General features: G+C 37.7%; 2 protein-coding genes and 1 non-coding gene across 4 annotated transcripts; 2 read left to right on the top strand and 1 right to left on the bottom strand.

The window, feature by feature from the left end:
- Window positions 1-4,909: 4,909 nt before the first annotated feature.
- On the bottom strand, window positions 4,910-15,717 carry TRAPPC6B (trafficking protein particle complex subunit 6B). 2 transcript variants are annotated; one of them, XM_010983779.3, is made up of 6 exons: window positions 15,329-15,717; window positions 10,339-10,406; window positions 9,486-9,603; window positions 8,266-8,349; window positions 6,613-6,706; window positions 4,910-5,860 (listed from the first exon to the last, which is right to left on the bottom strand). In XM_010983779.3, exons 1-6 carry the CDS (start codon window positions 15,407-15,409, stop codon window positions 5,829-5,831), a joined length of 477 nt encoding a protein of 158 aa, XP_010982081.1. In that variant the 5' UTR covers window positions 15,410-15,717; the 3' UTR covers window positions 4,910-5,828. The 2 variants fall into 2 exon arrangements, with proteins under 2 accessions (XP_010982081.1, XP_064341987.1); XM_064485917.1 differs by lacking the exon at window positions 15,329-15,717 and adding an exon at window positions 14,874-15,278.
- On the top strand, window positions 8,648-8,720 carry TRNAT-UGU (transfer RNA threonine (anticodon UGU)). The gene has a single exon. It is a non-coding gene; the product is annotated as a tRNA-Thr (tRNA).
- A 2,776-nt stretch (window positions 15,718-18,493) lies between the features above and the next one.
- Window positions 18,494-25,673, top strand: PNN (pinin, desmosome associated protein). The gene is made up of 9 exons (XM_010983778.3): window positions 18,494-18,678; window positions 19,340-19,411; window positions 19,822-19,890; window positions 20,378-20,450; window positions 20,565-20,659; window positions 20,819-20,894; window positions 22,002-22,157; window positions 22,234-22,372; window positions 23,118-25,673. Exons 1-9 carry the CDS (start codon window positions 18,566-18,568, stop codon window positions 24,590-24,592), a joined length of 2,268 nt encoding a protein of 755 aa, XP_010982080.2. The 5' UTR covers window positions 18,494-18,565; the 3' UTR covers window positions 24,593-25,673.
- The last annotated feature ends 282 nt before the right edge of the window (window positions 25,674-25,955 follow it).

The raw sequence follows: 25,955 nt of genomic DNA on the forward strand, positions 1-25,955 counted from the left end.
GTGTTAATCCAATATAGAAAATGCTACCATGAATACCTTCATGCACATAGCTTTTTCCTTTCTTTGACCAGAAGTTCCCAAGCATAGGGTTGCAAGTCATAAGAGTCTATCAGTTAATATTGCATTTGAAACTTAACTGAGGTTTTAAAAATTACAAATTTATTTTTGTTTCTTATAAAATAATTCTTGTCTGAGGAGCTTAGGGCTAGGGCAGCAGGTTTACAACATCTCAGATGCCCTAGGTGCATCCAGATTTCTCTTTCATCAGTGTTTGTGTGTAGCTTTCATCCTTCTCTGGTCATGATATGGTTGCTTTATCTCTTACTTCAAATCTGCATTCCAGGGAGGATAAAAATGTACCACCACTTCTGGAGGTCTGTACCAGGGGAGCAAAGTGTTATGTAAAACTCTTCAACTTGTATATTATTTGTCAGAGTTATGGCATCTTCTACTTAAAAAGAAAGCTGGAAAATTTAACTTTTCAGGTGAGCATATTGTCACTCCTACCAAAAATGGTTCTGTTAGAAAAGAGGGGAGAGTGGATATTGGGTAGGCAGCCAGCAGTGTCTACCATCAAGAGTTTAGATTTTCAGCCTACACCACAACTAGCTGTTTTATAGCTGTACATTCTTTGCTGATTTGCTCTTTGCGGGGTGGGGCTAGGGACTGATTTAATAAAGGTAAAGTGTCAGTTGTTTTAACTTACATTTCTTCCATAGCTAATGGCACAAAGAATTAACATTTCTGAAGATTAGAAACATAAAAAAGAAGGCAATTTTGCATGTGCAGAAGACGAGTGATATAAGAAATTATTTTAATGCAGTTACACCTCATTTTCCAGCAAGCTGTAGGAACTCCTATATTTAACTGAGAACTTATTTTTGTAATGACTTAACTTGGCATAAGGATATTTTTCAGGAATGTAGAGATAAAAGTAAAAGATATTCAAAACCACTTACGTAATTGTAAGTATGCAGACTATCCAGTGTAGCCTTAGGGTTTATCAGACCTTTCACAATAAAAAGTATCTTCTGGTTTTTATGAGAAATTGAAGAGAAAAAATTTTCCAAGTCTTAACACAGGTAGAAAGCTTTAAGTACACTGAGAAACTACACATTTTAAATAATGGAATTTAGAAGTATTTATTTTGAAAATATTAACTACCAAATGGTAGTTTAAATCAGGACTGTGGGAGCATGGACCAAGTAAATTAGATTGTACCCGTATTTTTTTTTTCACATGAAAGAGTCATTACTTCTGTTGATCAAAAGGACATTTACATTGATTAAATTGTGTTAATTCTTTTATTAAAATTGTATTCATTTCTACCTTTTAAAATAAGATTATTTCATCTGTGTGCTTAGCAAAATAAGCCAATTAGAGGCCGAATTAGATTAAAAGTGGCTCAGGTTATCAGTTTTACCATCTGGGGACAAAAAGATATAAAAATGTTTTATGTAAATCAACTACTTCAATTTTTAAAAAAAGTTTTAGAAATTACTGAGAAAGATCAAGTTGACCTATGTCCATTATAAGATTTTATTTTGCTATGTATGTTACAAATTCCCACTAAGTTTCTAAGAATAATATCTTCTAAATAATATGTCCCTAGAATATTGGTTTATGTGAGCTGTTAGTGTTTCTTAAAAAGAGGTACTGTAATCAAATACTAGTTTAAAATAAATTAAGCTGATTACTTGATTTTTTCAGAATCTGTAACATACCATTCATGTGCACTGAAAGTTGACAAAAGAGGATGAATATCCAAAATGTATCTGATCACAGTGCTCATTTTTCAAAGAGCACTTTGGAAAACATTTGTGGCTTCTATCCAGTTTCTTTCTTAACTCTAATGACTCCAAAATTTGCACCAGTCCGTTTCTGCAGTCAGTTTGGTGCTTGCCCAGGCCTGAATTGAACTCCCATCCTACAGTTGTACTCTGGGAGGACTTGGAAACAGTTCACCAGATAACCTTGGCTCTAGGATTTTGCTTCTCTTTAGTCTGCATGTTGGGTTCTGCTGTAGATTGTTATTTGTGTCCTCCTAAATGCATATGTTCAAATCCTGACCCTCAGGTGATAGTGTTAGGAGGCAGCGCCTTTGAGAAATGCTCATTAGGTCTTGAGGGCAGGGCGCTCCTAACAGGACTAGTGCCCTTGTGGGCGAGGCCCCAGAGTTAGTCCCATTCTGCCAAGTGAAGACACAATCAAAAGGTAACTCTGGGAGAAAGAAAAAAAAAAAGGACATCCATCTGTGAACCAAGAAGCAGGACCTCACCAGACACCAGATCTGCTGACGCCTTGATCTTGGACTTCCCAGCATCTAGAACTGAGAAATACGTTTCTGTTTTTTATAAGCCACCCAACCTATGGTATTCTGCTAGGGCAGCCCAAATGGGCCAAGACAGGTTCTGATGATATCTCCAGACTTAAATCCGCTTAATGAGGTTTGACAGGTCGGAGCAAGGGATTGAACTGTCGTTTCGGTTAGCATTGGCTACTGACTAGTTTATAGTTTGTCCTTCATACAGTGTAGTTTTTACTCTTGAAAAATACATCTGTTCAAAACAAATTTACTCTTCACCTAGGTTCCTTGATGACTATAATTAAGATAAAGTTGTGCAAAAGGATACCGAATAAAAATAACTTTACTGTGGGATTATTTTAATTTAATCTTCTATACAATTTACTTGCAACTTTCCAGTCTTTTTGATATACTCATAAGCATGTATTTTTATATTCATAAATTGTATTTCATATATTGCGTGTACAATATCCTGAAACAAACTTTTTTCTCTTAATACCAGTTAACATCATTCCATGTAAGCAAATACATAACTATTTTATACTCTTTCCCAGGTGCACAGTATTTCCTTGTGTGCCAGTACGAACAAGTGCCATCAATGAACACTTAACCAAAATATGAAAATCCTTATACATACAAATTTGCATACTCATTTATATTTTTTTCCCAGTTTGAGATTATTGAAATGTATCTTGTAAGTTTAAGGTCTATGTGATGATTTGATGGACCTATATATTGCAAAATGATTACTACAGTAAGATCAGTGAACCTATTTACCACCTCCCATAGTTGCAGTTTGTGTGTGTGTGTGTCTGTGTGTGGTGAGAACTATTTTAAGATCTACTCTTAGCAACTTTCAAATATACAATACAGTATTGTTAACTATGGTTACCATGCTGTAGATTGCATCCCTGGAATTACTCACTTTATGGAAGTTTGTACCCTTTGACCACCTTCACCCTCATGTATTTTCTTAGGTTCATGAAATAGCTGAGTTAAAGGATATGTGTTTTAAGTTGAAAAGTGAATGCTTTTTTAAAGTGCAGATATTCACTTATCCCCATGGTATAAACTATAAATATTTTCTCTATTTTAATAATTTATAGTTTTTCTGCCATATAAACTTTAAGAAAATTGTCATCTTTTGTGTGGCAAAAAGCACGAAACATGAAATCTACCTTTGTGTTTTCAAGTGTTCATGTAGTAGTGTTAGTTATATCCACATTGCTTGTACAGCAGATCTCTAGAACTAACTTACTCACTTTGCACAACAAACTGTATACTCGTTGAACAATTCTCCACTTCCCTCTTCCCTCAGCCCCTGGCAGCATTCTACTTTCTGCTTCTATGAATTTGACTACTTTAGATACCTCATAGAAGTGAAATTATACCGCACTTGTCCTTCTGTGACTGCCTTATTTCACTTAGCATAGTGTCCTCAAAGTGGTCACATATGACAAGACTTCCTTCTTTTTTTAAGGCTGAATGACTTTGCTGTTAATGTATATACCATATTTTCTTTACCATACCATCTGTCAGTTTAGGTTGTTTCCACCTCTTGGCTACTGTGGGTAATGCTCAATGAATGTGGGAGTGCCAAGTATCTCTTCAAGATCCTGATTTCAATTCTTGAATACTCTCAGATGGGATTACTGGATCACATGGTAGTTCTAGCTGTCATTTTTAATGGAACCTTTATACTGTTTTCCATAGTGGCTGTATCATGTTACATTCCCACTAGAAGTGTGTAAGGGTTCCAGTTTCTCTGTATCCTTGCCAACACTTTTTTTTTTAGGGCCATCCTAACGGGTGTGGGGTGGTATCTAACAGTGGTTTGGATTTGCATTTGCCTCATGATTAGTCATATTGAGCATCTTTTCATATACTTATTGGCCATTTGTGTATCTTCTTTAGACAAATATCTTTTTCAGTACCCTGTTCATTTTTTAATTGGGTTATTTAGGCTTTTTACTCTTGAGTTTTAATTCCTTGTATACTTCAGTTATTAACCCTGTACCAGATATGTGATTTGCAGATCTTTTCCCCATTCCACAGGCTACCTTTTCACTCAGTTGATGGTTTTCTTTGCTGTGCAGCTTTTTAGTTTGACATAGTCCTACTTGTCTGTTTTCACCTGTGCTTTTGTTGATAGATCCAAGAAATCACTGCTAAGACCAGCATTTTGAAGCTTTTCTCCTGTTTTCATTTAGGAGTTTTAAAGTTTCAGGTCTTAAGTCTGTCTTTAGTTCACTCTGAGTTGATTTTTGTGTTTGGTAGAAAGGTCCAGTTCCATTCTTTTGCATGTGGATATTTCTCAGCACCATCTGTTGAAGTTTGGTTTTTTTTTTTTTTACTATTTTCTGCATGTCTTAAAAAAGCTTTCTCTACTAAAAGATCATAAAACTAACCTCATATTTCTTTAGCACTTTATGGTTTTATTGTTTTAAAAGTAAACCTTTAAAAGTGTGTTCTCCTTCCCCCACAGAAAAAGGAAATTCAATATTCCCATACTACTATTTGTATAACCTAACAACTTTCCCCTTGTCTCTACCAAGAGAGACTTCTTTTGGGCTACAAGTAACAAAATACACAACCAAAAGGAGATTAAACAATGTAAGGAATTTATTATCTCAACATAACAAACAGTCCAAAGGTAAAGCAATTTCAGGATTGGTTAATTCAGAAGCACAATTCAGGTGCTTTCTATCTGTGCATCCTGCCAGTGTGATGATAGCTTTCATCTTTATACTTGTCCTTTCTTGGTCATCAGACGGAAGAGAAGGTGAGAGAGATACTAATATTCTTTGGCCCTGGAGTCACTGAATTCTTGTCTATATCTCACTTTATCTATATATTTTACTTTGTTACGTTAATGGAGCTCTCAAGAACTGAATTCTATTAAAGTGAAATAAAAGTTTTTAAGTGACTTAGGCAGTCAGATATATATATCACACACACACAACACAATGTATATAATGAAATCCTTAAACAGGCATAAAAATTCTTAATAGAAATAAATTATAAGCAATAAAATAATTAAGTTTAATTTAGTGTACTGTTTGCTTTTTTAAGTAACAAATTCATAAAACAAACCAAAATTTGTTAATTCTTACACAAATAATTCTGATTGGTGTATACTTTTCTTTATGCTAATTTCCCACACCCTGAGTTTTGCTTCTCCATCTCTGATTAGATACACATCACTCTAAGCAAATAAGAACGTTTAAATAAGGGTCCTATGTTGGTGTTTAGTTATTTGAAATCAGGTTTTCATTTCGAGTAGTTTCAGTCAAGTGTATGTTATGGTAGAATGTTCTTTTACCTGTTTTAACTTGGTCTATGTTAAATTGATAAAATACAATCTTACTCCTGCTTAAGAATGCATCTTTCATTATATAAGTTAGCAAATAGCTTATATCAATTCAAATGTCCAACAATGTAATTAAACCATTGCTACTTGAAATACTTTATACAGGAATAATTTATCTCTTCACACTATGGAAGTCTTGCATTTCAGTAGGTTCTACAACTTCTGTATCATCACTTGAAATTTACCTAAAAAAGAAAACATGAAAAATCATTCTTTGATTTTTAGGTACAAGGAAAACAGGCCTAAACATCAATTTTCTGTTCTATTTAGGAAGTAGTTTCAGTCAAGAAACTCTCTATCAAACAACTTTTCACACTCTTTACAATATTTGATAAAGTCAGTGCCATTTTTATGAGATGATTATCTGGTCTGTGAATAAGTGCCTTTGTTTTTCTTTGTAATTCCTCCATTTGGGTATTTCATTGTTAATCATCATTATTAATAGAAAGGAAATACAGTGATGCTCAATTTCATTATCAGTTGGTAGCTCTGGTGGAAAGATCTTTGGAAAGGAGTTTAGTGATAAAAGACTAATTGGCTTTATCTAGCTTTATATAAAGATATATTCAGAAAACTTTAAAAATTTTTTCAAAAGAAAACATTTTCAGCACTACAAGGAAATTTGTTATCTTAAAAAGAATACTGCAGAAAATCTTCCTTTAAAAGTTAAGAATCATCCCTTAAGTTGTCTTATAAATTTGGATTTCTATAGCACATTTTCTTAAATCATTGTCTATTATGGATTAAAAAATCACTATGAATATAAATATGCTACATATTATACCACAGTAAATGTTTGAATTGATAAAAGTAAAATGAAAGTTTTAGTATTTTAAATGTCCTCTAAGTAACAAAAACAAGAAACAAATAAACAAAAAACACCAGACCTGAAAAATAATTGCTAAAAACATTTGTAAGACATGTCAATTCAACTTACAGGCAGGCATTGAAGATACTTCAGCTGTTACAATACTTTTTATCCCCAAGTTTGATAAGCCACCTCTGATTAAGCCACATGTAAATGCTAAATACTAAAAGGAACAGAAAGTATAAACAATATTAAGGATTTACTAAGATAGTAAAGTTATTGATAAATATGACATTAAGTTAAACTTTGCTATTAATAAGTCATTGCTGTTTAAAAAAATGGTTGTTAGACTTCCCAGCTCCCTGGCCACTAAAACATGGACACATGATTTAAACCCAGCCAACTAGGTGGTCCAGCTCAGACTCTGAATCTGGAGTGAGTGACAAAAACAAGATGGAAACAGGTAAGAATTTGTTCTAGAGGTAGCATAGATAGCTTGTGTCTACTGTCAGCACTGCCCAAAGGATTCTAACTAGTCCCTCCTTGTGGAGTGATGTGGGCTATCTTTCTGGCTGCTTTAAACAACCATGGGAGGTTAAGTCATTTTCTGAGCCTTCCCATCAATTCTGTAAACTAATATTTTTACATTCAATCAGAGTTGGTTTCTGCTTTCTCCAGCCAAGAATCTTGACTTATTCAACACTTACAGCCTACCACAACAAAGACTTATCCAGTTCAAAACATCAAAGTGCCAATGTTGAAAAACACTGTAATGTGGAAACAAGGAAAGGAAATGAGACTAAGATTCAGCAGAAAAAAGCAGGACAAAATTGAGAGCCAAAAATCAAATAATCCAAGGAATTTTTGATTATCTACATTTTTGTATTGCATGATATTCAACAACACTACTATATATCTATGAATAATATAGAATATTATTATTTTATAATTATACATAAATGGGTGCTGATAAGTAATCAGATCTGGAGTCATGAAACTAAACTGGAAGAGAACTTAGAGATTGTTCATAATATAACCAATTTTAACTAAGGTCCAGAGGGGTTATATAACTTACCCAATGTCACAAACCTATGAATTGTACAGTTAGCTTCAAATTAGATTTATTCGGTCCCAAGTCTATACTATTTCCACTACACCAAACTGCCTTTGTGTTAGATAATTTAGGTATGGACAAATTTTACAGATAAATAGCAGCTTATACATACTGCCCAAGATATTTTAATCACTTCAGAGGAACCCTTACATTAAAATTTGTCAGCTTTTCTTTAATACATCTGGTCTATTCATTGATTCCTACTTGAGACTGAAAAACAAAAATACACAAAACCCAGAAACACAGATATACTTAAAATATGTATTCTCAGGAAAAATGTTAACCACATCAAATTTCTTTAAAAATTTACTGAAGATTGCAAATACAAACTCTGAGGTGAATAATTTTGCATAGCTAATGCTAGTTTTTTAAGCTTGAATATCTTTTCTGATCTATATATGCTATATTGAAGAATCTACCATGAATCTACATTTTAATGGCATTTAAACTACAGTGTTTCTTTAATTGGTCAAAAAAGCCTACTTAGCTACAAGTTAATATAAGTTGTTTTAATATGAACATTTTCATAGAAAAATGTTTAAATAAAAAAAGAACAATTTAAAAAACTATTTTAAATTCGAAAGTCTCTTATGATTAGCACTGTTTTCTTCCCCATGGTTCTACTTTTTTCATAATAAAAAACCCCAACCTTCTATTCTATTAAATACCTTAGACGCATGTTCTAAATACTGCTTTCCTGCAGACATTTGAGTAAGCAGGCGAAATTTGTTGTCCTGAAGTACATAGATGCCCTGTTCCAAAAATAGAAAAAACATCCAAAGTCAATGTAATCTATAGTATTTAAAAATTATCTCTTCCCTTCAAAACAAGTTAAAAATTTTAAAAAGTTATTAAAACTTCTTTCCATTGGTAAAATGGGTTCTTTAAATGAAGAAGTTCTGCACTGTTCAAGCTGGAGAGTTGTTCAGCATTTTTAACACTGATATTTACTGAGTGCTTTAAAGAAGATACAAAGATACACAAGACATAGTTACTATCCTTAAAGAACTCAGTCTAGTGTAAAAGAATCAGAAATACATGTCGGGGCGGGGAGCATATAGCTCAGTGGTAGAGTGTGTGCTTTGTATGCACGAGGTCCTGGGTTCAATCCCCAGTACCTCCATTATAAATAAATAAAAAATTACTCCCCTCACCTCTAAAAACAAAAAACTAAAGAAATACATGTCCAGGTGAAATTAGCAGTTATACGTTATTAACTCCTATCTAGAAGGCCAATAATCCAAGTCACTTCTTCCCATTAGCATTTCAAGTACTTCCAAGCTAAGGCTGATATTCTTATATGAAAAAAATGAATTCTATTGGCAGCTACTAGATACATTATCTTCATTTTTTTATACTTTATTAAAATTTACATATTTCCTTAAGTTTTAGAAAATAAATCTATTTAAATTTATAGTTTCCTATACAACCTATGAATTTTTACAATTACAAAGTATTTTAAGAGTAGAAAATATGACAGCAAGTAAGCAATACAAGAGTTATTTAAGAGTTAAATATGCTCCATGAATTAGACTTCAGAAATTACCTGAAAGACATAAATGTGATGTATTTGTGGTTCTGCATAGTATTACTACTAATAATAACAAAGGAACCAAATCCTAAAACCTTTATCATTCTGCTATTTGCTACTTTTTAAACTTAAATTTTGATTGAGGGAAGGAACAGCTATCGTGACTGATAACTGTCCCTTTGTCTTTATTCACTATATCCTATTAGAGAAAAAAAGGAATGATATATTAACAACATATAAGAGAAACATTCCAAAGTTGATTAGAAATTAAGTTTTATATAATAAGTAAATCACTAAAATAGGAGGTTTATATTAAGTTAAAAGACTTAAAAAATAGGCCTTAATTTATCTAAATACCTGATGATTTGTCCTTAGATTGTCGATTTGTTTCTTGAATACTGTAGTCCAAAAATCTTTACAAATGAACTTCATGATATCTAACTCATCCTTGAACCTTGCAGTATCTTTTGTAAACCTAAAAAGATCAACTAGAAGTAATATAGTATTTTTCCTCCAAGGAAAGCAGGAGGGGCAAGTTATTCACTAGTTTCCAAAAGCCACAACAGCACTGAACATTTACTGACGGTCATAAAGTGATAAGCACCAAGCAAACAGATCCCATCTCAATGGATTCATGTTCTGTTATATAATTATGGGGCTAAAATCAGTCTAACGGTCTATTAGTCTCACAGTAAGCAGCAATTTTAGGCACAATTTATTCTAGCACATCAAAAAAAACTAAGCATGAGCATGGTATTGTTATATAAAATATAATCAAAGTTCAACTATTCAGATAATAAGAAAGGAATACTAAAAAGAATTGATCTATAAACTGGAAGATTATTACATGCATAACAGAAACTAAGCTATATATTTAAACAAAACTCCAATCCGGTTAAAGAACCTAGTAGACCCTAAGTAAGAAATGCAACAAGATTTCAGATAGTTGTTTCACTATCCAAGTTTTCAGGAAAAAAAATATTCAAAACATAAGATACATATTTTCTTCAAATATTAAAACATGAAAGTTGGATAACTGAGTTAGAATAGCATCAGACCTAAAAAAGAAAATTCAATCTATGAATTAAAAACCAGAGAATAAATAAAATTTGGGAATTAAAACTATCTCAGGTTTTATGCAGTCTTTTCAAATGGGTCATCTTTGTTCATAACCTACCTGGAAGAAAATTTTCAAATCCATACTGCTCACCTTTCTATCAATCCTTGTCCCACTCGAAAACCCATGTTTTCCAGCTTAGTAATACAGCGTCCATTTTCCTATTTAAAAAAATAATAAAGTGCTTTTAGAATGTGAGAATGTTAGCATTCAAAATTTACTTTAAGATGTTGGCGAAAAACATGAATGTAAATGTTCATACTTTTTTCACTGAAGCATTTTAAGAAAAAGTGGATTACAAATCATACTTGAATTTTCTTAGTACTAATCATTTTCATCAGGCAATAAGACAAATAGGGAACTGTTACTATTATTACTTTTCAAAAATGCCAAAGCCTCTTTCCAATTACTCTCCCTGCCTCCCTTGCCTTCTTCCATTTTCAACTATTCTCTCCTCAGTTATAAAACTGAGGTCAAAGGATCACCTTTGCCTCTGTGCTGTCACTAAGTTCTTCTGTCCCTTGCTTCAAGCTTTCAATTCTCAGTGTGTCTTAGTTGATGACCCCCCTACCATATGCCCAGAATCATGCAGTTGCTTTGCTTTTCCTTGGACAATCTGAAGGCTTTAAATACCACCCCTCTGTGGAAGACACCCCAAATCCTTCAGATGACCTACAAAGCCCTGTACAATCCAGATTCTTGTGCCTCAACCTTCTACTCTTCTTCACTCACTCCATCCAGCTCCACGGATCTCCTACCTGTCGTTAAACATGCCAGGCAGTTTCCAAACTCAGGGCTCTTGCATAGGCAGGTCTCCCTCCAGATACTCACCTGACCAACTCCTTTGCATTAAGTCTTCACTCACATGTCACCATCTCAGTGAGGCCCATTTTAAACTTGTTTTAAAACTGCAGTATCACTGCACTTCAGAAACTCTATCCTAGTGATTCTTAACTGTCTCAAGACTAGCAATATCAGTCAGCATGACAGGGGAACTTGTAAAAGCTGCAAATTCAGTAATCCCACCCCCAGTTTACTGAATCAGAAACTGCAGATGTGGATCAGTAACCTGTGTTTTAAGAAGCCCTCCAAACGTGATTCTAATGTTCTATCCCATTTCTCTGCTTAATTAATCTCCAAAAACTTCTTTCACCATTTAACGCAATGTACATTTTACTAATTTTATATGGCTCATGTGCCTCCATCCCCACCCTCTCCTAGAATACAGCTGCAAGAGGGCAAGAATTTTTATCTGTTCTGAAGCCTGTTGTCTCCCACTCACACCACAGGCCTCACCTTTCCCTGAACTTTCTTCTAAGGAGCCATGTCCTCCACTAATGGGTTGGACTACTAAATCTGTATTTCTAGTACAGACTTCAGTGGGGACAGCCATCATAGCCCCTCAAATTAGGCAAATTAAAAATGATACCATCTTAATGTCCTCAGCCTGCTCTGCCTCCACAATTCTTTTAACTTCACTAATCGCACCACCATCTATCTAGTTACCACGAACAAAAAACTTCCATTTTCTTCACCTCTTTGCTTTCACACACACTGCAGTCCTGTGGAGCCTATTGTCCACATGCTTCCCAAAATCCTTCTTCTCTCTCCATCCTTACTGCTTAAGTTAGCCCTTATTTCTCTCCCAATCTTCAATTAGGGCTTTCCAACTGATCTCATCTCTAGTTTTTTCTTCCTTTGATTTATCTTCTGTATTTCTGGTATTACAGACTTTCTAAAAGACAAATCATGTTGTTTCTCTACTGGACCTCTCAGCACCTTCTAAAGTCAAACTCCTTCATATGGCATTATGTGCCTCTCCTTAAAAGATCCCAGGCTAGTTACCCAGATTCACTAACAGCCACGTATCCACAAACATGCTTCTTCCACCACTCTGAAATTTCTATAGCGAATCCAGAGGCATGGTTTTGTCTGCCTCCATGCCTCTGCACATGCTGTTCCCTAGACTGCACACCCTTTAAGTTCTGCTCAAGTATCACATCCTCCCAGAAGCCTTCTCTGATACTCCTTTGGGCCCTATACTATTTTAATACTCTGAACATACATCTGTTATTTATCACTATCCTTAGTTTTTCTGTTATTTTCCACACTCACTCCCAAACATGCTCAGGTAGAATGAGTACCTGTAAGTCACAATGCTCTTTATAGAACAATCTGCTCTTTTTTCAATCACCTAGGAATATATTGATAAGCAGGAAATACGCTTATATGCAGACATTCTCAAATCTTAACTATGATCACATGAGCTTTTGAATGGAGCCCCAGTAAAAACCTTCTAATTTGCTACCTGTTCATTCACTTTGGCATCTGTGAGTACTCACTAGTAAGTAAAAAATTTTTAAGAAAAATTAAACTTGAGAATATTTTATCCATTAATCTGTTAAAAACTGTATCTCCATAAATTGGTAAATGCCCAGTTATTCAATTTTTAGATTTAATTTCTCTTCAAGCACAGTTTGAAAATCATTGATTTGGAAGGTGAGAACATTGGTTTTTTTCCTTTATTTCACGTCAACTTATGACTTTATGTCTGAAAAGACATATAAAAACCATTTCTGGATGATAGGTATCATGTCTTTCTTTTACATTTTTTATTATGAAAAATTTGAAGCACACTCAAAATAGAGACAGCAATGTAATAAACCTTTATACACCTAGATTCCACCATGGATTCTAATCATCAAGACTACCACATAACTTTTTAAAAATCCTTTTTGCTTAGATGCACTTTCAACTTTTCCCCCCACCATTTACAAATTGCAATAGGAAAAGAAAGTCATTTTTAGTTTAAATGATTAAAAACTTAACGATCTCCTTTCTCTCATATGACTAGCACAGCTCTCAAAATTAACAGTCATGATTAAAACAGATGTTTTGTTTTATTTTCACTAATTCATTGGGGAAAAAAGAGAAGGGTTTAAAAAAAATGTTTTCCTGGGCAAGAGTTGGAAGAGGGAAAGAAAGTAGAGGAAAATGAAGAGAATTGATTACACACGTGGTGGGGTGGGGAGCAGTGGTTTTATGATAAAAGAGTAAAAGGGATGTGCTGCTAATTATTCTCTGGGGAAAAAGGTAGAAGGAAGACTATCTTTGCACAAACAGCAAATGTCTGTTACTCAGCACAGATGCTAAACATTAACTATTGGTTGATGATGACAAAGTCAAAAGTTTGTAACTTGGAAAAATTCTCTATTACAGATGGTTCTGAATAAGAACAGAATTTGTTTCATTTCCAATACTCTTCCTGATGCCTTCTTACTAATATCTCTACTGCATAATGCCATAGACTGTCTGTCTCCCTCGAAAATTCGTATGTTGAAATCTAACCCCAAGTGTGATTTTATTAGGAGGTAGGGCCCTTGGGAGATGATTCTGTCATGAGGATGGAACCCTCAAGAATAGGATTAGTGCTCTTATAGGAGAGATCCCAAAGAGCTAGCTAGCCCCCTCCCACCATGTGAGCACAGAGCCAAAGCGCATCCATCTATGAACCAGGAGGAGGCTTTCACCAGTCAATGGATCTGCTGGTGCCCTGATCCTGGACTTCCCAGCCTTCAGAATTGTAAGAAATAAATTTCTGTAGTTTATAAGCCACCTAGTCTGGTACTTTTGCTATAGTACCCCAAACAGACACTATCCTTCTTGTAGTTTAAAACTGGCAGTACCTCTTCCTGGATGTCCTACAGGCACCACAATTCAACCTGTCCAAAATAATTCATTAACTTCAGCTCTTCTCCTTTATTCCCTCTCCACAAGCTTGACCACCTAGCTGCTCAAGCTAAAAACCTGGATAATTTTTAACACTCACTCCTATATTTAACCGAATCCTAGAAATTCTACCTCCTATCTCTAAAACCATTCTGCTTCTCCTTATCCAGATCTTCAGCTCCTTCCTGGACCCCTGCAATACTGAATCTTCTTACAAGGATCTTCCCTCTCCAGCCCAAATACTGGATTTTCTTTCTGAAATGCTAATGGGCAATGTCATTCCCCTCCTTAAAAATCCTCCACTGAGAAGGTCCATGTTTTTCATTCATACAAGGCTCTTTCTACCTTCAACTTTCAATACTTCTCACTCTCCACCTGTTCAATCAAGCCACAGTAAAATGCTTAAGCATACTTAAACACACCACACTCTTTCATACCTCTGTGCCTTTACCTTTGCCTAGGATGCTTTCTTACCCTCACATTCTACCTCTCTTTATCAACAGCATTATAGAAAGAGCTTTTGACTTGAGCAAGACTTTGGAATATCTCACTTACAAAATCATACAACTCCATGATTCCATATCTAATTACCACCCAATGCATTCATTATTCATTGAACCCCTATTCCCTAATAACTAGGAGGTAGGGACTATCTTATTCATCTAACAGTGTCAGGCCCACAATACACTCTTAATATATTTTCTGAATGAATCAATGAGTGAATGAAGACTCCCACACATTAGAAGTTATCTCCACAAGGATGGGGCCATTATTTCGTTCATTACTACATCCCCAGCGCCTAGCTCTGACGTATAATGGACACTAAGTATATATTTTAAAATTAATTAAACTTTGTTTCCTAATTATAGTAATGCCTGCAAAGTTTCCTTTGCTTTTACCTCAGCTCTCATTAGCCTTTTTTCTTTGAGCTGCCTGCGGTGTTACTGAGGGTTAGCGATGGGAAGGGAGGGACAGGATTCTCAGCTGGGAGACGTCTGTCCAGTGGACGATTCGGAAGTGCTGGAAGTGACGACAGAATTAAGCAGGGGTGCCAAAATCAGCTGTGCAGTTAACTCTGCTGCAATCATTGTGGGGACAACACATGGAAGGGACAAAACTAAAAATCTGTAGCCTGGACAAAGAAGTATCAAATAGTAGAAGATACGAAAGAGATAAGGATGAAAGAATGGAGACAGCTGACAGGTTCTAGGGCTTAGGATACCTGCAGGTCGGCCAGTCTGTCTACACCTTGGGAGGCAATGAGTGGCGACGGGACAGGGGTTGAAAGAAAGCACTGAGTGGATACAAGGAATGTCACCGCAAAAGGACCTCACGGGCTTGTGGCCGAACTCACCACCTCCCCCTGCTCCGCGGACTTGTACACTCCAGACACCACCTCGTTATGCAGAAGCAAAAACAACGCCTCGTCCGCCATTTCCTGCTTATTCTTCCCAGCTCGGGAGCCGAATCCCGTTTGGGCCAGGCTCGGAGGTTCCGGCTAGAGCCTGAGCAGTTTGGCCGGCGCCGCGGCTCACTCAGTCCGCAGGCCGTCCCCCGCTGAGAGGAGACGGAGGAATTCACCCAGCTTCCGGAAGGGTGGTACTGAACTCAGCCTGAGCCGGGGCGAGCCCACCCGAGGGGCACCAAGTCCTTGGGCCGAACGGGAAAATCTGACAGCGGCGGGCGCCAAACCCAGCCCGCGGAGACCCGATCCGACCCCTGCGGGTGGGGGCGAAAACACAACTTCCGGTCCCGTCTACCCGGCGTTCCGCCAGCTCTATGGTTACCAAGTTCCTTCCCGGGAGTGAACTGCTGGCTCCCAGATAGGAGAGGGTTTCTTTCCCACACGCCGTCGAACGCGGCGGCCGGGGTAGGTGGGAAAGTACGACTACAGGAGATCCGCTGCGATCTCTGTGTTAATGAGCTATGTTATAACTACAAGAATTTCTATTAGCTTCATCAGAGGTTCCACTTATGCCCTATGTTCCTTGATATGAAAAGTTGTAAAAACAAAAAATGAATAAATCGTCATTTTTCAGGCTATGAATTTTAGGTATATTGAGAAATTATCTCAATCCATTTTGAATTAAGTTTGGGTATACAAAAAAGATTTAGACCGTTTTGGCCATCATCAAGTTTACTGGTTTTACGAGGGGGGTGGAGTAGGCAAAGAACAAGATCATTTGAATCAGAAAATTCAAATGAAAGACTTAAGAAGTGCGACGTCACTGTGGGACGGAGTTCAGATAAGAATGTACGGCGGATGTGGGACTTAACTCCTACAGACGTGCAAATACATATGTTAAATCACATGCACATCTTAAATTTCGCAAACTTTGACTTAAACATGTTGCTTAGCCTATGATTAGTTCTTAGTAATTCACAAAGGAGTTTTTTTCCCAATTAATTCATTGCTTCCCCCAAATTAACATGTCGAGTTTTCTCAAATTCTAAACAGTAACCTCTCAACTCTTCATACCCTTTCACAGTAATTTAAGATTATGTTCCCGTAATTGGAATTGTGCCAGCTTTATTTTTTTAAACATGTACCTTCTAATGTTTGGATCACCTTTTTCAATCACCACATAAATCAAGCATTTAAGTTTCACCTAATCCTTTGAAAACACTCATTTTGAAGAGTTATTTTGCAATCATAATTTTTCCAGCACTAAAATTTCCCATATGTGAAATTAGGTCCTTTATATCCTAACTGTATTCTCTTCATCACCACCATCAAGGAAAAGGTGTCCAAGCCCACCACTGAGGTCAAAGATTAAGCAAAAGATTGGCAACTTACTAAGGTTGATTTCTTAAACTACAACAACATGTGTTCTTTGGATATTTTGGAGGCTAGAGGGGAATATATTAATGTTCAACTAAATGTTGAACATGGCATCCCCTTGATTGTCCCCCCAAAATCAGAGTATGTTAAATTTCCCAGGATCTTAGTAATAGATCCTATGTAAGTAGGAATAGATCCTACGTTTTTGGCTACCTCTAAAAGCATCTTCCCATGGAAACGTTGTTACCCTTCATGGCTAGGATCTACTGTTACCAGATTCTTATGCTTCACCTACTGCCTACTACACAGGATTGTAATAAGGATCAACGAGACCAAGTATGCTCACATCAGAATCAAACAATTATTTATCAACCCTCATCCCTCTTACCCAGCTTTACCTTTTCTTTTTTTGTTCAGCACTTAACCCATTTCTACCATGCTATGTTATTTACTTATGGTTATCGTCTGTGTCCACACTCTCCCTGCCACCAAGCTCCTTGGGGGTAGATAACTTTATTGTACACTGATGTATCCAAGTGCCTAGAATAGCGTCTGGCACATAGTAGGGGCTTAATAAGTATTTGCTTAATGAATGAGTACATGAATGATCTTTGCTCCCCGAGGAGCCTATAAACTCCATGGAAGCAGGAACCGCAGCTATCTTGTTTTAGGCTTTTCCCTCAGAGCCAAGCTTAACCCAGTAAGAACTTTCAGGATTGTTAGATGAATTAAAATGGTAGCTCGGGTTAAATAAAGTTGGGATGATAATACTTGGTACAAGGATGCCTGACTTGACAGATGGAGGATAAAAACCCAGATTATTCATAATATTGTCTCTGTGGGGAAATGCTTCCTGAGCTACCATTTGCAAATACATTTCTGAAACAAAACCGGTTCTCAGGTTGGCAGTGCAGGTAAAGCCTAACCAAAAGCTGACGACACTCTCACATACAAACAACAGGACTGCTCCCCCAGGCCCCATTTAAACCAGTCAGCTGTAGGACGGGTGTAGGAGCTAATGCCCATCTCATCTGTCTCACTGTCGTTTTTCTTGCAGTATTAGGTCTGAATGATGATTCCAGGCCGTTGTGACCTAGCGACAGTTAACTCCAGTATCTCCAGTCTCAATTTCCCTATCAGTAATAAAAGGCATTTTATTCAAGCTTTTGGTTTGTGGGGGACAAGGCACGTAAAGTGTTTCACAATAATTACATAATTATTAGCTATCACGATGAAAAGCTTTCCCCTTCCTTCGCTCTTTGCTTCCCTTGGCTGTCTCTGGTTTACCCTCATCAAGGGAAGCCCGCGCCCCTCCCACCCCTCCTGTGAGCATGCGCACCAACAGAATGGCCGCACCCTCTCCTAATCAAATCATTTGCCGGGGAAGGGGGAAAATAGACTCGCCTCCGCCCTACGCTGACAGGAATGGGTGGTTAAACGGTAGGAGGCATGTCATACACGGGGTAAAAAGGGCTGGAAAACTGCGCTTTCCTCACCCAAAAAGCCGACCCGCGAACCCACGTCTCCGAGGACCAGGGGACTCTCAAACCCACCCCGGCTCTGCGCTAGAAGCAGAGCCCAGCCACCCGCAGCTAACCCGGGAGGGAGGCACCGCCTGGCGGACTTTTCATTGGCCCAGAGTCCCATAGGCCGGCAGCTTCTCCCCCTTCCGGTTGCTGAGTGGTTGAGGCCGAACTACAACTCCTCTCGTCATTGGCTGAGCCCTGCTGTCAGTCCTCTGGCGTCTCGCAGCGCGACCCAGCCAGGCGCGGCCTGCCGAGCAGTCTCGAAGCCTGCTGCAGGGAGAAGATGGCGGTCGCAGTGAGAACTTTACAGGAGCAGCTAGAAAAGGCCAAAGAGAGCCTAAAGAACGTGGATGAGAATATTCGCAAGCTCACCGGGCGGGATCCGAATGATGTGAGGTGAGGAGCGGATGGGAAATGCCGGCCCCGAGGCCAGTCGTGAAACCGGGGTGAATTGGGGGCGGGGAGGGCGGCCAGCCCTGAGGAGGCTGGAACATCGAGGCCTGGTCCCGGGCAGCCGTAGAACCCCGTCCTTGCTGAGGTGGGAGTTTCCCAGGCCCCCGCCGTAGGTCCTGGGGCGCAGGTACGTGAGGAAGTAGAGCGGGCCCTGGTTGCGCCGGGATGGCCTCCTGTCCTCCTGTGGAAAGGCCCGGACTGCCGATTCCCGCCCTCGGCCCTGCAGGCCCGGAACTGCTGCACAAAGCCTTCCTCCCGCCGAGGCCCCGGTCCGGAGCTGGCCCGGAGACCCTTCCGGGACGAGCCGCCCCCTCGCCCCTCGGCGCTTGCCCACGTGCAACTTCCTTGGGGCTGGCAAAATTCCGACCTGATCCAAGCTTGTTAATGGGTAGTTGCACCGAGGTAAATATAATTTCTGTGTTAGTGATCTTGGAAAAACAGGGAGGTTTCTATATAGTACTTCCTGCCTTGATTCAAACACGTGACTTTGAAACCGTCATTTTAGAACTTTTCTGGTTATTTTTTCTTGATGATGAACTACGCCCGTTAAAGTATTTGGTGCACTTAGATATGATTTTTGTACTGACTTGTAAATATCTCATAGGCCCATCCAAGCCAGGTTGCTGGCCCTTTCTGGTCCTGGTGGAGGTAGAGGACGTGGTAGTTTATTGCTGAGGTAAGATTTCCTGAGGATTTGATTCATTTGCTAAGATCATTGGCACTTATTATACTAAATTAATGTATCGACTTAAACAACATTCGTGGTAGAGCCGATGTTAGAAATGTTTGTTTTGTTTAAAGCTGTAATCAGCCTTAGTTTTCTGTATAGTTACCCTTTTAACTTCATTTACATGCAGAAATGGAGATTGAAGAATATAGTAACTGTACCAGTCATGTGTAAACGTAATTTATTCCCATGTAGTTTTTTTTCAATGCTGAAAAACTACCTGGGAATAAATGCCCAGTTAAGGTTGCTTTATTTAATTGGAAGGGTTTTTGAAGATTGCAACTAAATTCTCTTTCTTAAATGAAAATATCATTTATCTAAAATTTCAAGTGCTTAATATTGGTCATTGTTTGTTGCAGGCGTGGATTCTCAGATAGTGGAGGAGGACCCCCAGCCAAACAGAGAGACCTTGAAGGGGCAGTCAGTAGGTATGCTGAGGGACAAGATTCTGAAGGCATATTTGTGTGTTCTGTCTTTTGAGGTAGCATGCAAATTAAATATTTAATAAATATTATTTTGTTCAGTTGTATTAGAATTAAGTAGTATACCACTTTCCCTGAGTTTGTTTCCCTGGTATTTGACTAAACTGAGACAGCCGATATCCCTCAGAACTCAGTTGTTCAGTTACTGTTAATAGAAATTTTACCAAAGCAAAGGTCATGAAAAGAATAGGACTGAGAAAAAAGTCGATTTGTGCCACTTTTCTGTCTTGTACTTCAAAAACTAACCTGCTTGAGAAGTATAGGAGATCAGAGTTTGGATTGGTCCTTTTACTACCAGAGGAAAGAGTAAAATGTGATGGAGACATAGAATGAAGCCTCTGGAAATGAGTCCTAAAAAAAGTAGTAGTTTGCCCTTGGTATGTGCTGAAGTCCAATTTTGCAGTGGTCTTTTAAATCGTTTTTCCTATGTCAGGCTGGGCGGGGAGCGTCGGACTCGGAGAGAATCACGCCAAGAAAGCGACCCAGAGGACGATGATGTTAAGAAGGTAATTGAGATTAAAGGGACAATAGAGTATGAATATAGTGTTTTCACCTTATTGCATTTGAAAGAGTGCCACTCGCATTCTAGTTAAATTACTGAGATTTCTTTTCTTCTGCAGCCAGCTCTGCAGTCTTCAGTCGTAGCTACCTCCAAAGAGCGCACACGTAGAGACCTTATCCAGGATCAAAATATGGATGAAAAGGGAAAGCAAAGGTATCTTTTGTATTCTTTTGGAGGAAAACTTGTCAAATAATGCAATTTTAAGAAAATTTTTAAAATGTTCAGATGTCTGTACTATGTTCCTGTTAGGAAATAGCAGGCTTACATGAAGTGGAACCTTTTGAAATTGGATTTTCTTTTTCTGTTCTTCAGGAACCGGCGAATATTTGGCTTGTTGATGGGCACCCTTCAGAAATTTAAACAAGAATCCACTGTTGCTACTGAAAGGGTATTTAAGCAGTTTTTTCTTTGCTTCCTTAAGTTATCAAAGTAGTGGATGGTGTATTTTTAGAAAGAGCTGAGAAGTTCTTTTAAGATTTAACTGCAGGCTTCATAAAGTGGATTACTGATATTTTGGGGCTGCGGGGAGGTTTAATTGCAGCCTAAAATGAAGCCAAGGTAAAACTTTCTGAAGTTGTTAAATTGTTAGCTGGTCCTTTTTGAGGTACCATTTAGTAACTTAGTGAACTTCTCTTTGTAGTTCAGAGAGCCAAGTCTGATTCAGGAGAACCTGAGTTCTGGTCTCAGCTCTATAACAATCTCATTTTGCGGTCTTGGACAGTTGCTTCATTTCTTTAGGTCTTAGAGTGCTTTCTTTCAAATAGGGAGTTGAACTTGTTAATCATAAGTTATTCAGTAATTTTGATTTTTAAGAGTTATATCTCAGGCACTCTAGAAACAGAAGCACAAATTAAATTCCCTGGTCTCCATAGTTTATTAACTGGGTCATATTTCTGGAAGTTTTTTACTAAAGCTACAGAACTGTGTTCTTGGAGTTGAATACCAAGTTATTGTTTCTCAGGAGAGAACTATAAGGAAAGGGAGATAACAGTTCAGGTACAGGAGACAAATAAAATTAGAGTTCAGTTTTTATACGTCAACTCTTAGAGAATGTAAAAGGCTTAAAGCATCTTAATGTTCGAGGAATAAGTTGGTAGATTTTTAAAATAGAGAGTTAACTATAGTTGGCTAGTTACTTTGTTCATGAGGACATCACTTCTGTTAAATTCTTTGATTTGGAAAGAATAACTGAATGTAATCTACAAAGACAGTACTATTTCTATTTTAGATCAATTTATGGAAGAACCTTACCTAAAAGTTATGTTGGAATGGAAGTTGTTGGTATTATGGTTAACGACCTTAACATTTGGATTTTTACATAAAGGTTTTCTTCCTCATTTCCTGACAGAAATTATAATCCACCTCAAATACTAAGTTTGAATTAGCTGGTGTCCAGAATTGCAGTTGTGAAACATATATGCAGACAACAGTAAAATTGTAGTGTTTTACAATCACAACATACAATAAGCTTTTAAAGATTACTGTTTACCTTTAGCAAAAGAGGCGCCAAGAAATTGAACAAAAACTTGAAGTGCAGGCAGAAGAAGAAAGGAAGCAAGTTGAAAATGAGAGGAGAGAACTGTTTGAAGAGAGGCGTGCTAAGCAGACAGAACTGCGGCTTTTGGAGCAAAAGGTTGAGCTTGCGCAGCTGGTGAGTATATTTTGAAATTCTAAGATTGGTTAGCCTTCATGTTGACAAAAGCACTGACCTTTTACCTTTTCTTCAGCAAGAAGAATGGAACGAGCATAATGCCAAGATAATTAAATATATAAGAACTAAGACAAAGCCCCATTTGTTCTATATTCCTGGAAGAATGTGTCCAGCTACCCAGAAACTAATAGAAGAGTCACAGAGAAAGATGAATGGTAAGTGTACATGAAAAGGTCCTTGGAAAAACTCCTAAATGAGTAAGGTAACACACTCATACATACATGTTTGTTTGCTATAATAAATGTGATTCAATAGATAATTTTTTTTTGAAAGATATTCTAAGATGCTAAGGTGTTTGGAGCACAGGAGCATTTGTTTCATGATAGATTTTAACTGGAAGCTCATATATTGTAGACAGTGCTTAATACTTGTTTATTTCTTAAGCATTTGAGTGAGATGACTTCTCTTTTGTTTGGTAGTCTTAGTAGCCATACATAAATGCTAGTGAATCAAAAATTGAATGTTGATGTAGTCCATAGAGGGCACACATGGAAGAGTAGACACTACTAATATGGTGGCTAGATGATTTGTTTCTTCCTGGGATCAGAAAAATTAATGCATGATATGATACCATAAAACTAATTGTTCAGAAGTTTTGTTCTTTTTCATCTAGTATGAAGTAAAATAGCAAAAGATTATCCTGGTTTTCCATTGGTTAGATACTGTGTAGTTTTCCTGCTACTAATTTCTTAGTGTATAGGTTTCCAGTGGATCTTTGCTTTTGTCATCTTACATCAATTTGTAATTACGTGTTTGCCATAATTGGTCTTCTGTCATCATCTCTTTACAAAGAAGAAATTTAGATAAAGTTCAATGACAATGTGTAACTAGGCGTCAAATTATGACTTGGATTATTCTAAATCATAGTAAATGTTACAAGTGTAAATTTTCGTTCTTTAGCTTTATTTGAAGGTAGACGCATCGAATTTGCAGAACAAATAAATAAAATGGAGGCTAGGCCTAGAAGACAATCAATGAAGGAAAAAGAGCATCAGGTGGTGCGTAATGAAGAACAGAAGTCGGAACAAGAAGAGGGTAAGGTGGCTCAGCGAGAGGAAGAGTTGGAGGAGACAGGTAATCAGCACAATGATGTAGAAATAGAGGAAGCAGGAGAGGAAGAGGAAAAGGAAATAGGAATAGTTCATAGTGATGCAGAGAAAGAACAGGAGGAGGAGGAACAAAAACAGGAAGCGGAAGTTAAGATGGAGGAGGAAACTGAGGTAAGGGAAAGTGAGAAGCAGCAGGATAGTCAGCCTGAAGAAATGATGGATGTGCTAGAGATGGTCGAGAGTGTCAAAAATGTAATTGCTGAGCAGGAGATAATGGAAACCAATCAAGTTGAAAGTGTAGAACCTTCAGAAAATGAAACTAGCAAAGAATTAGAGCCAGAGATGGAATTTGAAGTTGAGCCAGATAAAGAATGTAAATCTCTTTCTCCTGCAAAAGAGAGTGCTAGTGCTCTAGAAATGGAAAATGAGCCTGAGGAAAAAGAAGAAAAAGAATCTGAGTCCCAGCCTGAGCCTGTGGCTCAGCCTCAGTCCCTGCCTCAGCCTCAGCCTCAGCTCCAACCCCAGCCCCAGCCCCAGCCCCAGCCCCAGTCCCAGTCCCAGTCTCAGTCTCAGGCCCAGGCCCAGACCCAGACCCAGACCCAGACCCAGACCCAGACCCAGACCCAGCCAGTACTCCAGACCCAGCCAGTACTCCAGACCCAGCCTCTCTCCCAGCCTGAGACTGTGCCATTAGCTGTTTTACAGCTGGCACCTCAGGTTACTCAGGAGCAAGGGCATCTACCACCTGAGAGGAAGGAGTTTCCTGTAGAGTCTGTAAAACTCACTGAGGTAATAGTAGAGCCAGTCTTGACAGTACATCCAGAGAGCAAAACCAAAACCAAAACCAGGAGCAGAAGTAGAGGTCGAGCTAGAAATAAGACGAGCAAGAGTAGAAGTCGAAGCAGTAGCAGTAGCAGTTCCAGTAGCAGTTCATCCAGCAGCAGCAGTGGCAGCAGTTCCAGCAGTGGCAGCAGCAGTAGCCGAAGCAGTTCCAGCAGCAGCTCCAGCAGCAGTGGCAGCAGCAGTAGGGACAGTAGCAGCAGCAGCACTAGTAGTAGTGAGAGCAGAAGTCGGAGTAGGGGCCGGGGGCACAACAGAGACAGAAAGCACAGAAGGAGCGTGGATCGGAAGCGGAGGGATACTTCAGGAGTAGAGAGAAGTCACAAATCTTCAAAAGGTGGTAGTAGTAGAGAAGCGAAAGGATCAAAGGATAAGAATTCACGGTCTGACAGAAAGAGGTCTATATCAGAGAGTAGTCGATCAGGCAAAAGATCTTCAAGAAGTGAAAGAGACCGAAAATCAGACAGGAAAGACAAAAGGCGTTAATGGAAGAAGCCAGGCTTTCTTAGCCTATTCTTTGCAGCAGAAGATTTCTTGTTGAATAAAAGGATTATCTTTCCTTGTAAGGAGAATGCTGCCTTAAGAATTGCATGTTGTAAAAAATTTTTGGAAAATACAGACTGTTTGTTTACCAGACATTCTTGTACTTTTGCATAATTTTGTAAGAGTTATTTATCAAAATTATGTGAGGTTCCAAAATATGTAAAAATAATAATAATAAAAAAAGATTAACATCCCTTGTCATCTTTTTTAAAAACTCTATACTCTTCAGTAAGAATCTGTATATTTTAATAGGTAAATCTTAAAGTCTGTTCCCTTCTAATTCTGTATCATACATTGCTTTTGTAGAAATAAATGTGCATTTCTTTCATTAGTTTTGAGATGTCCTTGTTGACGCTTGTATAATAAATATCCTCTTGATACCATTTTGAGCTTTTATCACTAGATACTGAACATGATTAGAATGTTTTGAAGGTTTCCTCACTTTTATTTGCCTTATGAGTTGTCAGAGTCAAAATCTTTGCAGCTTTGATGGGAGCATAGTTTGTTCCCCTTAAAATCACTCTTTTTTCTAATCTCCCTTGTTATTTTAATCTAAGGAGTTCCACCTGTTTTTCATATTTAAAACATAGATTTGGTAGATAACTTAAAATGGTATGATTTGGTTGGCATTTTCTTTATGATTATGGGAGTGTCATTCTTTCGTCTCCATGGTTACTTGTGTGATACAACATATACATCTGATCTGTTAAAGAAAATAATCACTTTCCAGGGGAGGGAGGTAGAAAAGTATATTCTAAACTTGGATTTTGAGTTTGTGGTCTTGTCTTAACTTTTGTGTTGGCCCTAACTGAAACATGCCAATATGTGTTTTCAAGAATTTTTGTTTAAGTATTGTATGAAAGTTTACAAAATGAAGGAAATTCATCTACACTTGAATCTGTAAGCAAGATAACACGCAAGTGGTACCAAATGATTATTAACATTGTTTTATAAATTTGTATGAATTTGGAGTATCTGTTGCCCATTACTATAAATGTGCAAATAAATGTGGCTTAGACTTGTGTGACTGCTTAAAACTAGTACTTGTATTAACTTTCTGATGCTTTATACAAGAGAGCACTTAAATTGCAAATGGCCTTTTTTGAGTTCATAATTTAACATTGTGATTGTAGTTTTAGGCTTCACTTTGAATGTTCATTATGCCTTCCCTTGACGAGTAAATGGTAAGAGTAAAAATGTCATCATGCATTTCCACATTGTATAAATGTAAGTGAACATGTTAACGGAATCTTTTTTTTTTTAAAAAATCCTTTCTTGAAGCAATTTTTAAATAGTAAAGTAGTAG

The sequence above is a fragment of the Camelus dromedarius genome, chromosome 5 (genome assembly GCF_036321535.1).
Source record: "Camelus dromedarius isolate mCamDro1 chromosome 5, mCamDro1.pat, whole genome shotgun sequence".
Lineage (NCBI taxonomy): Eukaryota > Metazoa > Chordata > Mammalia > Artiodactyla > Camelidae > Camelus > Camelus dromedarius.

Excerpts from the sequence above, each read along its gene's own strand:
- TRAPPC6B (XM_010983779.3), bottom strand. The coding sequence starts at position 15,409 with ATGGCGGACGAGGCGTTGTTTTTGCTTCTGCATAACGAGGTGGTGTCT. Across the intron at positions 10,407-15,328 it reads CCGCGGAGCAGGGGGAGGTG|GAAAATGGACGCTGTATTAC; the intron begins GTGAGTTCGGCC and ends TTTTTTAAATAG. Across the intron at positions 5,861-6,612 it reads AGTATCTTCAATGCCTGCCT|GTAAATTTCAAGTGATGATA; the intron begins GTAAGTTGAATT and ends TTTCTTTTTTAG.
- PNN (XM_010983778.3), top strand. The coding sequence starts at position 18,566 with ATGGCGGTCGCAGTGAGAACTTTACAGGAGCAGCTAGAAAAGGCCAAA. Across the intron at positions 19,412-19,821 it reads CGTGGTAGTTTATTGCTGAG|GCGTGGATTCTCAGATAGTG; the intron begins GTAAGATTTCCT and ends TGTTTGTTGCAG. Across the intron at positions 22,373-23,117 it reads GTCACAGAGAAAGATGAATG|CTTTATTTGAAGGTAGACGC; the intron begins GTAAGTGTACAT and ends TTCGTTCTTTAG.